Source organism: Geotrypetes seraphini, chromosome 8 (genome assembly GCF_902459505.1).
Source record: "Geotrypetes seraphini chromosome 8, aGeoSer1.1, whole genome shotgun sequence".
NCBI classification, from domain to species: Eukaryota; Metazoa; Chordata; class Amphibia; order Gymnophiona; family Dermophiidae; genus Geotrypetes; species Geotrypetes seraphini.
In genome coordinates this window covers 128,679,882-128,694,749 of record NC_047091.1, presented here as the reverse complement: position 1 = coordinate 128,694,749, position 14,868 = coordinate 128,679,882, and the positions used below count along the sequence as shown (strand labels likewise).

At 50.7% G+C, this 14,868-nt stretch overlaps 1 protein-coding gene across 5 annotated transcripts in view; it reads left to right on the top strand.

The window, feature by feature from the left end:
- COQ5 (coenzyme Q5, methyltransferase) overlaps positions 1-14,868 on the top strand; it is a 62,291-nt gene that overhangs the window by 4,492 nt on the left and 42,931 nt on the right. For 2 of the 5 annotated variants that reach the window (XM_033955896.1, XM_033955897.1), the window contains one exon: positions 12,992-13,141. In XM_033955896.1, the coding sequence (XP_033811787.1) occupies positions 12,992-13,141 (150 nt within the window). Of the gene's footprint in view, positions 1-3,241; positions 3,407-12,991; positions 13,142-14,868 lie in introns of all 5 variants that reach the window. The other 3 variants (XM_033955898.1, XM_033955899.1, XM_033955900.1) reach the window with 3 other exon arrangements.

The window sequence follows — 14,868 nt, the reverse complement described above, 5'->3', positions numbered from 1 at the left end:
TTTCTTGCTTTTTTTAGTGCTGTATTGTACAGCTTGATATTGACTCTCCAGGACTGTCTGTCTATAGGACATTTTGATTTTTTCCATATGTGCTCCAGAGCTCGACATTTCTGTTTTAGCTCTCTGTGATATGGGAGGAACCAAGGGGCCTTGCGGGGATAGGAGATGGATTTAGTGGAAAGGGGGGCGAGGGAAAGATAGGTGGATTTGGAGAGAGCGACCCAGTTATGCCAATTAGTACCTGAATCTGCAGGCTTAGGGGCAGAGGAGAATAGATTGAGAAATTTAGACCAGAACAGGTCGCTTGTGATTTTTTTGCGGAAGGTAATGGGGTTGGGAGTACGGGGTGGAGCCCCAAGGTGCGACATAAAGATGGGGAGACTGAAAGCCCCTAGGAAGTGGTCAGACCAGGGGACATGTTCCCAGCGAGTGTCGTCAATTGACGTCTTGTGAGCGGTAAGGTCGAGGAAGCTAATGAGGTCTAGTGTGTGCCCCTTTTCGTGGGTTGGGGATGGTGCAGGGAGGGTGAGGCCAAGGGAGGTGAAGAAGGTAATAAGTTCAATCGTATCCTTGCTGGTGATGTCGTCTAGGTGGAGATTGATGTCTCCAATGATCAATAATCTTTGGAACTTGAGGAAGGCGTTTGTTATAGTCTCAAGGATGAGTTTGGAGGAGTTGTTCCAAGGGGTAGGTGGGCGGTATAGGAGCAGGATGCCCAGTGGGTGAGGGTGAAGTTCATCGTTGACGGAAGCAAGCATGTATTCTAGTGAGGTGTGGCAACCCCTTTCGAGGAGCTGAACATCGAAAAAGGATTTGTAGAGAATTGCCAGGCCACCTCCTTTACGGTTAGATCTAGGTGAAAATAGACCTTGGTAGCCATGGGAGCAGAGTTCATTTTGTGTAAATAGGTCATCTTTTTTAATCCATGATTCCGTGATGCAAAGGAAACCAGGGTCAGAATCTTCAAGTAGGTCCTTCAGAATTTGAATCTTGTTGCAAGCGGATCTTGCGTTGCAATAAAGCATTGGGACTGGGGTGAGCGAGTCAGAGGCAAGGTTGGGGAGATTGGCAGGGGAAACAGACTTTAAAGAAGCATGATTGATTCTTCGGGTTTTTTTTTGGGGAGGATGTGATCTTTCTCTCCTCCCATTTCCTTCCTACATTTGCTCCCTTATCTTTCCCATCTGCACTTCCATCCAGCATAGGCTTCCCACTACCATCCAATGTCTGCCCTTTCTCTCGCCATCCACCCCTCTTCAATCAGCATATGCCCCCTTTCTTTCCCTCCAATATCCTTCCCCCTTATGTCTCTCCCCTTTCTCTGTACATCAATTCCATCAGCACCACCCTTCCATACGACCCTGCCCCCTTTCTTTCCCTCCACCACTCTTCTATTCCAGCAGTCCTGCTCCTTTCTCTCCATTCATGCAGCAAGGTCCCACGATGACTGTAGCTGCCGGCTGCCAGTCCACCCCACTCGGATGTACTTCCTCTGGAGCGGACTCAGCAGCCGCATGCTGGAAGGTCCCGCAATGACTCGTCTGCTGGCTCTGCTCCGGAAGAAGTAAGTTATGTCAGAGGGGGTGGACCCGGCAGACGCAGGGAGTTGTAGCAAAGTCCCGCAATGACTGCATCTGCCGGGTCCACCCCCTCCGACGTAACTTACTTCTTCCGGAGCAGAGCCGGCAGACGAATCATTGCGGAACCTTCCTGCACCTTAGCGCGGCTGCCGACTCTGCTACAGAGAAAGTAAGTCAGAGGTAACGTGACCATTTATTTTTTTCATCAAAAGGAGACATCAATTAATTGACTGTGTATCCTTTCTTTAATTTATTTCTTTCTGCACTCAGGCCCAACAATTGTCCCTTTCTATTCCCTCCCTCCTTCCTTCCCATGTCCATAGTGCCCCCAGTGCCTCCTTCCCTCATGTCCATAGTGCCCCCTTCCCTCTCATATCCATAGTGCCCCCAGTGTCTCCTTCCTTTGTCCATAGTGCCCCCAGTGCCCCAGTCCTGTGTCCATGGTGTCCCCAGTGCCTCCGTCCTGTGTCCATGGTGCCCCAATGCCTCCGTCCTGTGTCCATGGTGCCCCAATGCCTCCGTCCTGTGTCCATAGTGCCCCCAGTGCCTCCGTCATGTGTCCATAGTGCCCCCAGTGCCTCCTTCCCGTGTCCATAGTGCCCCCAGTGCCTCCTTCCCGTGTTCTTAGTGCCCCCAGTGCCTCCGTCCTGTGTCCATGGTGCCCCAGTGCCTCCGTCCTGTGTCCATAGTGCCCCCAGTTCCCCAGTCCTCTGTCCATGGTGCCCCCAGTGCCTTCGTCCTGTGTCCATGGTGCCCCAATGCCTCCGTCCTGTGTCCATGGTGCCCCCAGTGCTTCCTTCCTCTGTCCATGGTGCCCCCAGTGCCTCCTTCCTGTGTCCATAGTGCCCCCAGTGCCTCCGTCCCTTGTCCATAGTGCCCCCAGTGTCTCCTTCCTCTGTCCATAGTGCCCCCAATGCCTCAGTCCTGTGTCCATGGTGCCCCCAGTGCTTCCTTTCTGTGTCCTTGGTGTCCCCAGTGCCTCCTTCCCGTGTCCTTAGTGCCTCCTTCCCGTGTCCATGGTGCCCCCAGTGCCTCCTTCCCGTGTCCATGGTGCCCCCAGTGCCTCCGTCCTGTGTCCATGGTGCCCCCAGTGCCTCCGTCCTGTGTCCATGGTGCCCCCAGTGCCTCCGTCCTGTCTCCATGGTGCCCCCAGTGCCTCTGTCCTGTCTCCATGGTGCCCCCAGTGCCTCTGTCCTGTCTCCATGGTGCCCCCAGTGCCTCCTTCCTGTGTCCATAGTGCCCCCAGTGCTTCCTTCCTGTGTCCATGGTGCCCCCAGTGCCTCCTTCCTGTGTCCTTAGTGCCCCCAGTGCCTCCGTCCCGTGTCCATGGTGCCCCCAGTGCCTCCGTCCTGTGTCCATGGTGCCCCCAGTGCCTCCTTCTTGTGTCCATGGTGCCCCCAGTGCCTCCTTCCTGTGTCCATAGTGCCCCCAGTGCCTCCTTCCTGTGTCCATAGTGCCCCCAGTGCCTCCGTCCTGTGTTCATGGTGCCCCCAGTGCCTCCATCCTGTGTCCATGGTGCCCAGTTGCATATAGGTAGATGGTAAGTTGGTTCCACCTTTAGTTTTGCAATTGTAATGTTTTTATTTCTATTACAGAGCACAGCAAAGTTAACATTATTGGCGAGTTCCCCAAACCCTTCCTTGTTATCATTTCCTTTTTAGGGGTTATTGCTTGCTTTGGTACGGACTGAAGAGAGAGGGTACTGCTGAGAGAGATGGAGCTGAGAAAAAAAGATTGATGCCTTCTACAATCCAATTCATGAGTTGGGATATACAACCCATCCTTAAGGAATTTTATGCTGTTCTACTTGAAAGAGGATTATTGAGGTAAGAACCTAATCGTTCCTTTTACAAACCGGTGCTGCCAAGCAGCACATTCTAGATGCTGAGCCGTTTGTTCTGTTCCTATGAGTGGCTTGGCAGTGCAGCTTTGTAAAAGCCCGCCGAAGATTCTTAGTAACTTTCATTAGTATTTGTACTTTTGAAGAATAAATGATCCGTTTCTGTTCTTGTTTTTATATTCTATTTATTATTATGACTTATTAACACCTTTCTGAATAAATCCACACAAGGCAGTGTTCAGCAAACTTAAGCTGAACGTAGGCAATTACAGCAGTAAACATGTTCAAATAATACACATTGTTTTATAATCTGCTATTTACAGTATCAATTAAAACATCCTAACAGCATAGGGTAGTGCTTCTCAAACTGTGGGACTCCAAACGGAGTCCTTCATGATCATCCTATAAAGCTTAATATATGTTGCATATTGTATATTAGTTGATTTGTTTTTTATCCCATGACAAGCAGGCAGCATATTCCCACACATGGGTGACGTCACTGATGGAGCCCCGCAGCGGACAGCCTCGAAAACTTGCTTGAAGATCTCGAGCTTTCGAGTGCTGCATCGCGCATGTGCGCGTGCCTTCCCGCCCGAACTAGGGGGCGCATCTCCTGTGAGGATCCTCAGTTCAACGTTTTCCGCGGAGCTGAGAAGACTCGTCAACTCTGTCTCCGTAGCGTTGTGCCTTCTCATCACCGCGGCTGAGAAGTTTTCTTCACGGTCGCTGTGCTTGTACTTTTATTATTTGTTTCTTTAAAAAAAAAAAAAAATAATAATTGTGTTTCTTTTATTTTGTGGTGCCGAGTTCTGGGGGATCTGAGGCTTAGGCCTCTCTCCCTTCTTCTCGACACGGACTTTGTCCTCTCTATGTCCCGACCTGTAACCGGGTTTAAAAGGTGTTACCAGTGTGGCAGAACAATCTCGATCACCGACGCTCATAGTCGGTGTATGATCTGTTTGGGGACTACTCATCGCCCAGAAGATTGTCTTCGCTGCCTCACTCTTAAACCTCGTGCTTTTAAGCGCCGCTGTGACAGGTTCTTCGAGCTTTTTCCTCGAATGGAGCCTGATAAAGCTTTGGCCTCGGTCGAGGCGTCTTCAAAGCCCTCGATTTCGGGACAACCCTTGAGTGCTAAACCCTCGACTTCGCCTCCTCGAAGGCCTCGGCGGTGTCCTCGAAGCCTGTACTGGGGGGTAAGTCTCCTGCTTCCTTTTCAGGTGCCATACCCAAGAAGCCGACGGAGTCTCTTTCCACACAGCCTGGGGCTCCGGGTTCAACTCCGTCTTCTCGACCATCTTCGAAGCGTGCCTCCAAGTCTAGGGAATACTCACATTCGAGGTCACCCTCCTTGGAGCGCACAAGACCGCCTGTGAGTCCCTTGGTCTCTGTACCCATGTTCGAGGATATGCTTAAATCGATCTTAACTACTCAAATATCCTCCATCGTAGCTCAGTTGGTCCCGACCTCGACTATGTCTTCGCAAGTCCAGCCTGAGCAGCAGTTTGAGCCTCGTCGGCAGTCTCCTAGGGGCAGGTCTTGCACTAGGATTTCCTCTTCAGACTCCTCTCCTGAACGGGCTTCTAGACTGTCTTTGCCTCGACCGAAGCATCGGTCGAGGTCCTCGAAGATTCCTTCATCGAAGAGCTCGAGGCCTTTGGATCTTCCTTCGAAGCATATGCCTCGCTCTCATAGTACAGTTGCCTCCTCTGTATCCTCGAGGCATTCGAGGTCGAGGACTCCTCCCTCGAGGCTTTTGCCTCGGGATGTGTCCCCACTTTCTAAGCCTCGCACTCCGAGGACTTCACCGTCTCGGAGTCTCAAGTGGAAGCATTCGATCACTCCGCCTCACAGGGAGTGGAGCATCGTCAATCACTTTACGTTTGGAATCGGAGCCGGTATCTCAATTCTTTCACGAGGCTTCTCCCTCATTTTCAGTGGCTCCTCGTTCTCGTTCTGCCTCACCTGAAGAAGCCTCGACTTTGAAGTCTTCTTCCTTTGCTAAATTAGTCTTCGACATGGGGCAGGCTCTTAAATTAGACTTACACTCTGATTCTAAATACATGCCTGAATACTTAGCGGATGGAGCTTTCCCATCCTCCTAAGGAAACTTTACGGCTGCCATGACTCCGGTGCTGAAACAGACTTTCCTACGAAATATGGAAACTCCTTACTCTGTGACAGCTATTCCTTCGAAGCTAGAGTCTCGATATCGCACTGTTCCCTGCAAGGGCTTCGAGAAATCACAACTTTCCCATCAGTCCTTGGTTGTTGAATCATCCCTTAAAAAAGCTCACCCCTCTAAGGTGTCTGCAACAGTCCCTCCGGGGCGTGAGGGTCGCACTATGGACAAGTTTGGGCGCAGACTGTATCAAAATTCGATGATGACTAACCGAATTTTGAATTACAACTATGTGTTTACATCATATTTCAATTACTTTTTGAAACAGTTGTCATCTTTTTGCCCAGACTTGCCCAGAGAGCGTCTTTTGGACTTTAAACAGATTATTCAATCTCTGTCTCAATTATGCCTTTTCATGTTGCAGGCATCTTATGATGCGTTTGAGCTCTCTTCTAGGGTCTCGGCGTTTGCAGTGGCCATGCGCCGTCTCACCTGGCTTAGAATCGTTGATATGGACCCCAACCTGCAGGACTGTTTAGCAAACCTGCCTTGCCAGGGTTCTGAACTCTTTGACGATTCTATCGAGGCAGCTACAAAGCGACTCTCTGAACCTGAGCGCTCATTCGTCTCTCTTCTTCGACCCAAGCCGAATCCTTCTGCGACTAGAGCTTACAAGCCTCCTGCTCGTTGCTACCCGATGAAATCCACTCCGGCTTTCTCTCGACCTCCTCCTAGGCGTCCTCAACAACAACGTCCTCAGAAGTCTCAGGCGCCCGCTCCAACCAAACCTGCTCTTGTCTTTTTGACGGTCAAGTGGTGAGCGTTCCAACCTCCTTGCATCCAAACTCCTCCCTGCCCATAGGAGATCGTCTTTCCCTTTTTACATCTGTCTGGGAAACCATTACATCGAACCTTTGGGTTCTCACCATCATCCGCGAGGGATACTCTCTGCGCCTGCTTCGGGTGCCTCCAGATCACCCTCCAAAAGAGTGTCTTTCCAGTTTCTCGCAACTCCCCCTTCTTCTTCAGGAGGCTCAGGCACTTCTTCGCCTTCGAGCAGTGGAGGAGATTCCTTCTTCCGAGCACAACCTGGGGGTTTTACTCCAGATTCTTCCTAGTTCCCAAGAAGACGGGGGATTTGCGACCCATTCTGGATCTCTGAGCCCTCAACAAATTTCTAGTCAAAGAGAAGTTTCGCATGCTCTCCCTTCCAGTCTTGTACTCCCTCATGGATCAGGGAGATTGGATGTGCTCACTGGACCTCAAAGAGGCTTATACTCACATTCCTGTCCATCCGAATTTTCGCAAATATCTCAGGTTCAAGGTGGGGAACCTTCATCTTCAATACAGGGTTCTTCCTTTCGGCTTGGCGACCTCCCCCAGGGTCTTCACCAAGTGTCTGGTCGTGGTGGCTGCAGCCCTCCGTGCTCAAGGTCTCCAGGTTCTTCCTTACCTCGACGATTGGCTTATCAAAGCTCCTTCTCTTCCAGGGGTTATACAAGCGACCCTTCAGACTATTTCTTTTCTTCAAAGTCTGGGGTTCCATATCAACTTTCCAAAATCTCAGTTGGTTCCAACTCAGTCGATCCAATTTATTGGCGCCGTTTTGGATTCTGTTCAAATGAGAGCTTTCCTCCCTCTCAATCATCAAGAAACTCTATTTCAACTTTGTCAGCGAGTGGCTTCCCTTTTGACTCTCACGGCTCGCCAAATGATGGTCCTACTCGGACATATGGCATCTACGGTTCATGTAACTCCTTTTGCAAGACTACACCTTCGCATTCCTCAATGGACCCTGGCGTCTCAGTGGCAACAGGCCCTAGATCCGCTTTCTCGACATATAGAGGTGACTCCTTTATTGAAGAAGTCTCTCCGCTGGTGGATGCTCTCTTCCAATCTTTCCAGAGGTTTACAGTTTCTCCATCTTCCTCATCAGAAAGTGCTCACGACAGATTCGTCCACCTACGCATGGGGAGCTCACGTAGATGGTCTCCGTACGCAAGGGTTGTGGACAACCGCAGATCGTCGATGTCACATCAATCTGTTGGAACTCAGAGCGATTTTTCTTGCTCTCAAAGCTTTTCTTCTCCTTCACGACCAAGTAGTACTGGTTCGGACAGACAATCAAGTAGCGATGTATTATGTCAACAAACAGGGCGGGACGGGATCCCACTCCCTTTGTCAGGAAGCTCTGAGGTTGTGGCATTGGGCGATTTCTCACAACATCTTCCTTCGAGCCGTCTATATTCAAGGTCAACAGAACTGTCTTGCAGACAAATTGAGTCGTCTATTGCAACCTCACGAATGGATGCTCAATTCCCCCACACTTCGTCAAGTATTTGCTCGGTGGGGGACTCCTCTTTGCGTTGCCCAGCAACTTAAAACTACCTCTGTTTTGTTCCCGCATTTCCTCGCCTCATCGACTCGGTCGGTGCCCCGTACCCCGGGGTCGTCTCCGAGGGGCAGGTCCTCGACCCCAGCGCGCTCTTTGAGTGCCTCCTGGGGTTCGGAGCGCACTACAGAGCGGGAACCTCACTATTCCCCTTCCTTTTCGGCACCGGGGCGGACTCGTTCGGCGTCGCCTCCCGGGGCCAGGGGAGCGTCCCGCCTGTCCTTTACGAGATTCGTGCAGGACATGGGTCGGGCGCTTAACCTGGACCTCCAATCTGACTCCAGGTATTCTAAGGAGTATCTGTCGGAGTTGGACATGCCGTCTCCGCCCAGAGAGTCCCTTCGGCTGCCGTTGAACCCTGTGCTCCGGCAAACCTTTATTAGGAACCTTGAGACTCCCTATATGGTCACGGCGGTCCCCTCGAAGATGGAGTCCAAATACCGTACGGTCCCCTGCCCGGGGTTCAAACGACCACAATTGTCTCACCAGTCGCTTCTAGTTGAGTCGTCGCTCAAGAAGTCTCACCCGTCCCGTGTCTCGGCGGCGATCCCGCCGGGGTGGGAGGGTAGGACCCTTGATAAGTTTGGCTGCAGGCTCTACCAAAACTCTATGATGGCCTCTAGGGTGTTGAATTATTCCTTCACCTTCATGTCCTATCTGAAACACCTGATTGGGTCGTTGACGGCCTTCCGGGGGGACTTGCCAGCCTCTCGCAAGGGGGCGTTTGGCCTGCTCCTCGAGGATTTCTCCAACTTGCGGCTCCATCTTTTCCATGCGGCGTATGATGCTTTTGAGCTTTCGTCCAGGGTCTCCGCTTTTGCGGTGGCCATGCGCCAGCTGGCATGGTTGCGCCTGGTCGACATGGATCCGAATCTTCAGATCAATTGGCCAACCTCCCCTGTGTGGGCAATGAATTATTCGATGACTCCATTGAGGCGGCTACAAAGCGCCTTTCGGAGCATGAGAGGTCGTTTTCTTTCCTGGTCAGGCAGAAGCCGAAGCCATCTAAGTAACGGCCATATCGGGCCCACCCGCGGCGTTAGCCGCACAAGTCTATCCCGGCGTTCTCGCGACCACCGCCGAGACATCAGCAGGCACATCCTCGGGCCTTACCCAAGTCCCAGCCCCCTGCCGTTACTAAGCCTTCTCCGTCTTTTTGACGGGATGAGCGGATGGGGGAAGGCCCCCTCCGCTTTGCAGTCAGATCCCACTCCGATCGGGGAATGCTTGAGAAAGTTCTACCATCGTTGGGCTACCGTCACCTCAGACGCTTGGGTCTTAGGCGTAATTGCCACCGGGTACACTCTGAACTTTCGGGAGGTTCCTCCCGAAAACCCACCAAGCGAGTGTTGTTCCAATCGGGCCCCTTCTTCTCTCGGAAGCTCGGGCTCTCCTCCGCTTAAGGGCGGTGGAAGTAGTCCCCCCTTGTCAACAGGGGCAGGGGTTTTACTCGCGTTACTTCTTAGTTCCAAATAAGACGGGGGATCTGCGTCCGATTCTGGACTTACGTCGTCTCAACAGGTTTCTGGTGCGGGAAAAATTCCGGATGCTCTCCCTCCCGGTTTTGTATCCTCTTCTGGACAAGGGGGACTGGATGTGCTCCCTCGATCTGAAGGAGGACTACACCCATGTTCCGGTGCATCCCGCTTTTCGCCGTTTTCTGCGATTTCAGGTGGGAAATTTGCACCTCCAATATCGGGTTCTCCCCTTTGGCCTGGCCTCGTCCCCTCGAGTCTTCACGAAGTGCCTCGTGGTGGTCGCGGGGGCATTGCGGTCCCAGGGTCTCCAGGTGTTTCCTTATCTGGACGACTGGTTGATCAAGGCACCGTCGAGGGACAGGGTTATCTCAGCGACCCGACAGACTATTATGTTTCTTCAGAGTCTGGGGTTCGAGGTGAACTTTCCCAAATCTCAGTTGTGCCCCTCTCAATCCCTACAGTTCATCAGGGCCGTGCTGAACACGGTTCGTCTGCGTTCGTTTCTTCCTCCGCCTCGGCTGGAGACACTCGTCCGTCTGAACCGGCAAGTTTCTCTGCTGACCTCGGTCTCGGCGAAACGCATGATGTTTCTTCTGGGCCATATGGCCTCCACCGTCCATGTCACACCGTTTGCTCGGTTACACCTGCGGATCCCTCAGTGGACGTTGGCCTCTCAGTGGCGTCAGGACCGGGACCCGAGCTCCAGTCCCGTGGCAGTGACTCCCTCTTTGAGATGCTCGCTCCGTTGGTGGACCAACTCTTCCAATCTTTAAAGGGGTTTGCTCTTTCTCGCCCCTCCGCACCACAAGGTCCTCACCACAGACTCTTCGGAGTATGCTTGGGGGGCTCATCTGGACGGGCTGCGCACTCAGGGGCTGTGGTCAGCGGAGGATCGTCGCTGTCACATCAACGTATTGGAGCTTCGGGCCACTTATTTGACCGCTGTGGCTTTCCGCCACCTGCTTCAGGATCGTGTGGTGCTAGTCTGCACGGACAATCAGGTGGCGATGTATTATGTCAACAAGCAAGGGGGCACGGGGTCCTGGTCCCTGTGTCGAGAAGCTCTTCGTCTCTGGGAGTGGGCAATTTCCCACATCTTTCTTCGTGCGGTTTACATTCAAGGGGAGTGGAACTGTCTAGTGGACAAGCCTTCTACAGCCACACGAGTGGTCTCTTCATTCTCAGGTCTTATGCCAGGTGTTCGAGCGGTGGGGGACCCCTCAGATAGATCTGTTCGCTTCCCCTCTCAATCACAAACTGCCTCTTTTCTGTTCCCGGATGTACTCCCAGGATCGTCTCGAGGCCGATGCCTTCCTCCTTGCTTGGGAGGGGAAGTTCCTTTACGCGTTTCCGCCTTTTCCTCTAATCTTGTGGACGCTAGTGCATCTCAAGTTTACGCATGCCACTCTGATCCTAGTTGCTCCTCGGTGGCCTTGACAGCCGTGGTTCTCCCTGCTTCTTCAACTCAGTGTCCGGGAGCCTTTGCTTCTACCTGTTTTTTCCTCTCTGCTGTCTCAGAGTCGGGGTTCACTGTTACATCCCAATCTACAGTCTCTACATCTGACAGCTTGGTTCCTTTCCACCTGAATTCTCTTCCCTTGTCTCAGTCGGTGCAAGAGATTTTGGAGGCTTCTCGTAAGGTCTCGATTAGGCTCTGCTATTCTCAGAAGTGGATTAGATTCTCTTCCTGGTGTTCGTCTCATCATCTAGATCCTTCGTCGGTCTTGATGTCCTCGGTTCTGGAGTATTTGCTTCATTTGTCTCGCTCCGGTCTTAAGACAAATTCTATTCGAGTGCATCTTAGTGCAATTGCTGCCTTTCATCGGCAGCTTGATGGGAAGTCCCTTTCTCTTCATCCTTTGGTTTCTCGTTTCATGAGGGGTCTTTTGAATGTCCATCCTCCTCTCAAGCCCCCCCCCCCAGTGGTTTGGGATCTCAATGTAGTTCTGGCTCAACTTATGAAACCTCCGTTTGAGCCTATGGATAAGTCTCATCTCAAGTTCCTCACTTGGAAGGTGACCTTCCTGCTTGCGCTCACTTCTGCTCGAAGAATTAGTGAGCTGCAGGCTTTGGTGGCGGACTCGCCTTTTACTGTGTTTCATCATGACAAGGTGGTTCTCCGCACTCATCCTAAGTTTTTGCCTAAGGTGGTGTCTGATTTCCATCTCAATCAGTCCATTGTTCTTCCGGTGTTTTTTCCGAAGCCCCACTCTCATCCTGGCGAGGTGGCGCTTCACACGCTTGACTGTAAGAGGGCGTTGGCTTTTTATCTTCAAAGCACTCAGTCTCATCGGACGGTTCCTCAATTGTTTTTGTCCTTCGATCCTAATTGGTTGGGACGTTCGGTTTCCAAGCGCACCTTGTCTAACTGGTTGGCGGCTTGTATTTCCTTTTGCTACGCTCAGGCTGGTCTCACGCTGCATGGTCGGGTCACGGGAAATAAGGTCAGAGCGATGGCGGCTTCTGTCGTTTTCCTCAAGTCAACGCCTATTGAGGAGATTTGCAAAGCTGCCACTTGGTCTTCGGTTCACACTACTGCCTGGATACTCTGTCTAGAAGCGACAGCCGCTTTGGCCAGTCGGTTTTGCGTAATCTGTTTTCTTGAATTGCCAACTTCCCTCCGTCCCTTTTGGTTAGCTTGGAGGTCACCCACATGTGAGAATATGCTGCCTGCTTGTCCTGGAATAAAGCACAGTTACTTACCGTAACAGGTGTTATCCAGGGACTGCAGGCAGATATTCTCGCAACCCTCCCGCCTCCCCGAGGTTGGCTTCTTGGCTGGCTATATGAACTGGAGACCACGAGGAGGGGATGCGCCCTCTAGTGGAGCAGGAAGGCACGCATACGTGGTGCAGCTCAGCAAACTTGAATCTTCAATCAAGTTTGCTTGAAAAGCTGTCCGCGTCGGGGCTCCGTAGATGACGTCACCCCACATGTGAGAATATCTGCCTGCTGTCCCTGGATAACACCTGTTACGGTAAGTAACTGTGCTTTTCTGTCGGTTCTGTGTTCCAAAATGAATTGTTAGATGATTGAATAGTTATGTCAGTATGAATTAAGAGATTTATACCAAATGAATTTTATGAGAAAAAATTTTATATATAAAAAAGAAAAAATAGTAAATTTAAGTAAAGTATTGCAACATTAATTGAAGTATAGGTAGGTAGGATGGGTTCAAGCCAGTGATGCAAGTAGGAGTAAGAGAACAATTTGGTTTGTCTCTTTGAAAAAACCCGGAATCGGTGTAACTCCATGATCTGAGGCTTGTTTCCTTATTAATAAAATCATTTCAGTATCATTTTGGTTACTGGTGGTTTTTATATTTTTGATTTAATTACTTGGTAACCACCTGATTTTTTCTAGTTTATTGTAATTTGTTACAGGGTTATTGTTTTCTAAATTTTAAACATTTCTTTATTATATACATTATATTTCTCTAAAAACCTGGAACTTTGATGCTGTAATTATACAATTTTCATACAATTATAGCAGCAAGGTTCCAGGTTTTCTGAGAAATATGATAAAACATTATGGGAAATATTTTGTGGACAAAATCAGCCTTAATTCTGTCCTCCTTAGTCCAGCAGGTATTTGACAATGTTGCTCAAAAGTACGATATCATGAATGACTTAATGACCCTGGGAATACATAGGCTCTGGAAGGAAAGACTACTACGCCTCATGAAGCCTTATCCTGGAACTCAACTTCTGGATGTAGCTGGAGGGACAGGTGAAAAAAATGTACAATATAACTTCAATATGTAACATGACTTTGTGGAAAACATCACTAACTTAAGTTATGGTACCAAAATTTATCCCAGGACAAGCAGGCAGCATATTCCCACACATGGGTGACGTCACCGACGGAGCCCCGTAGCGGACAGCCTCGAAAGCAAACTTGCTTGAAGATCTCTATCTTTCGAGCACTGCACCGCGCATGCGCGCGTGCCTTCCCGCCCGAACTAGGGGGCGCATCTCCTGAGAGGATCCTCAGTTCGTTTAATTCCGCGGAGACAAGAAGACACGTTTTCTATCTCTGCAGCATTGCCTTCTCTTCACCGCGGCTGTTTCTTTTCTTTTCTTTAGTTAAGTTTGGTCGCTGTGCTCTTCTTTTTCGGTTTTCCTTTATAAAAAAAAAAAAAAAAAAAATTTTCTTTTATTTTTGTCCGGCCGGTGAGCTTTGGGCCTAGGCCCATTTGCTCTTTCGTTCGACATGGGCTTTATTTTTTCCATGTCCCGGCCTCTTACCGGGTTTAAACGTTGTCGCCAGTGTAATCGTGTGATTTCGGTCACCGATCCCCACTGCCGTTGTTTACAGTGTCTGGGTTCCACTCATTCCCCAGAAGACTGTCATCGTTGCTTCACCCTTACTCCACGGGCTTTTCGGCGCCGGTGTGCTCAGTTTTTTCAACTTTTTGGCATGGAGCAACCTTCGGATTCGACCTCGACCTCGGCGGCTGCCCCGGTCTCGAAGGTTTCGACTCCGACGACATCGACACCTGTGGTCTCGAAGGCCTCGACCCAGACTCCGGCTGGAACTTCGGTCTCGAAGGCCTCGACCTTACCTGCTTCGGTTCCCTCGAAGACAATACCATCCACGAAGTCTTCTACGGGGGGTAAGTCTCCGGATTCTCTTTCAGGTACCATACCCAAGAAGCCAACAGAGTCCTCGACACGTCCTTCGTCTAAGCGTACCTCCAAGATAAGGGAATACTCACCTTCGAGGTCGCCCTCTTCGGAGCGTACTGCTGCACCTACGAGGTCAGATTCTTCTGTCTCGGTGCCGATGCTGGAGGACATGCTGAAATCTATACTCACCACTCAGATTTCCTCCTTAGTGGCTCAATTGGTCCCGTCCTCGACCTTGCCTCGGACTGATCAGCCTGTCACTCAACCGAAGCTTCCAGTGTCCCGAGGCCGATCAAGGACACCGAAGAACGTTTCTTCATCGGATTCTTCTCCAGACTCACCTCCTCCGAAGCACCGGTCGAAGCATTCGAGACCTATTGCTTCCAAGCTTCGGAAGGAGTCTTCGACCTTGGATACTGAGACTTCTCTGCCTCATTCTTCGAAGCAGAAATATGGATCTCGACACCATCGAGCATCGACTTGAAGCCCTTCTCGACCGAAGACATCACCGTCGAAGCACTCACGTCGAGACAGTTCACCTCACACCTCGACCCATTCTGTGCCACGTACACCTGGTACTTCTCCTTCCAGAAGCCTAAAGAGGAAACATTCTCTTACTCCGCCTCACAGTACAGCTTCTTCTATGACTTTACGTCTGGACTCAGAACCACTTTCTCCATACTCTAGAGAGGCTTCTCCATCCTACTCAGCTGTTCCTAAATCTCGCAGTGTCTCGCCTGAAGAAACATCTGATCCTAAATCCATTTCTTTTGCAAAGTTTATTTTTTATATGGGTCAAGCTCTCAAATTGGACCTTCATTCAGACTC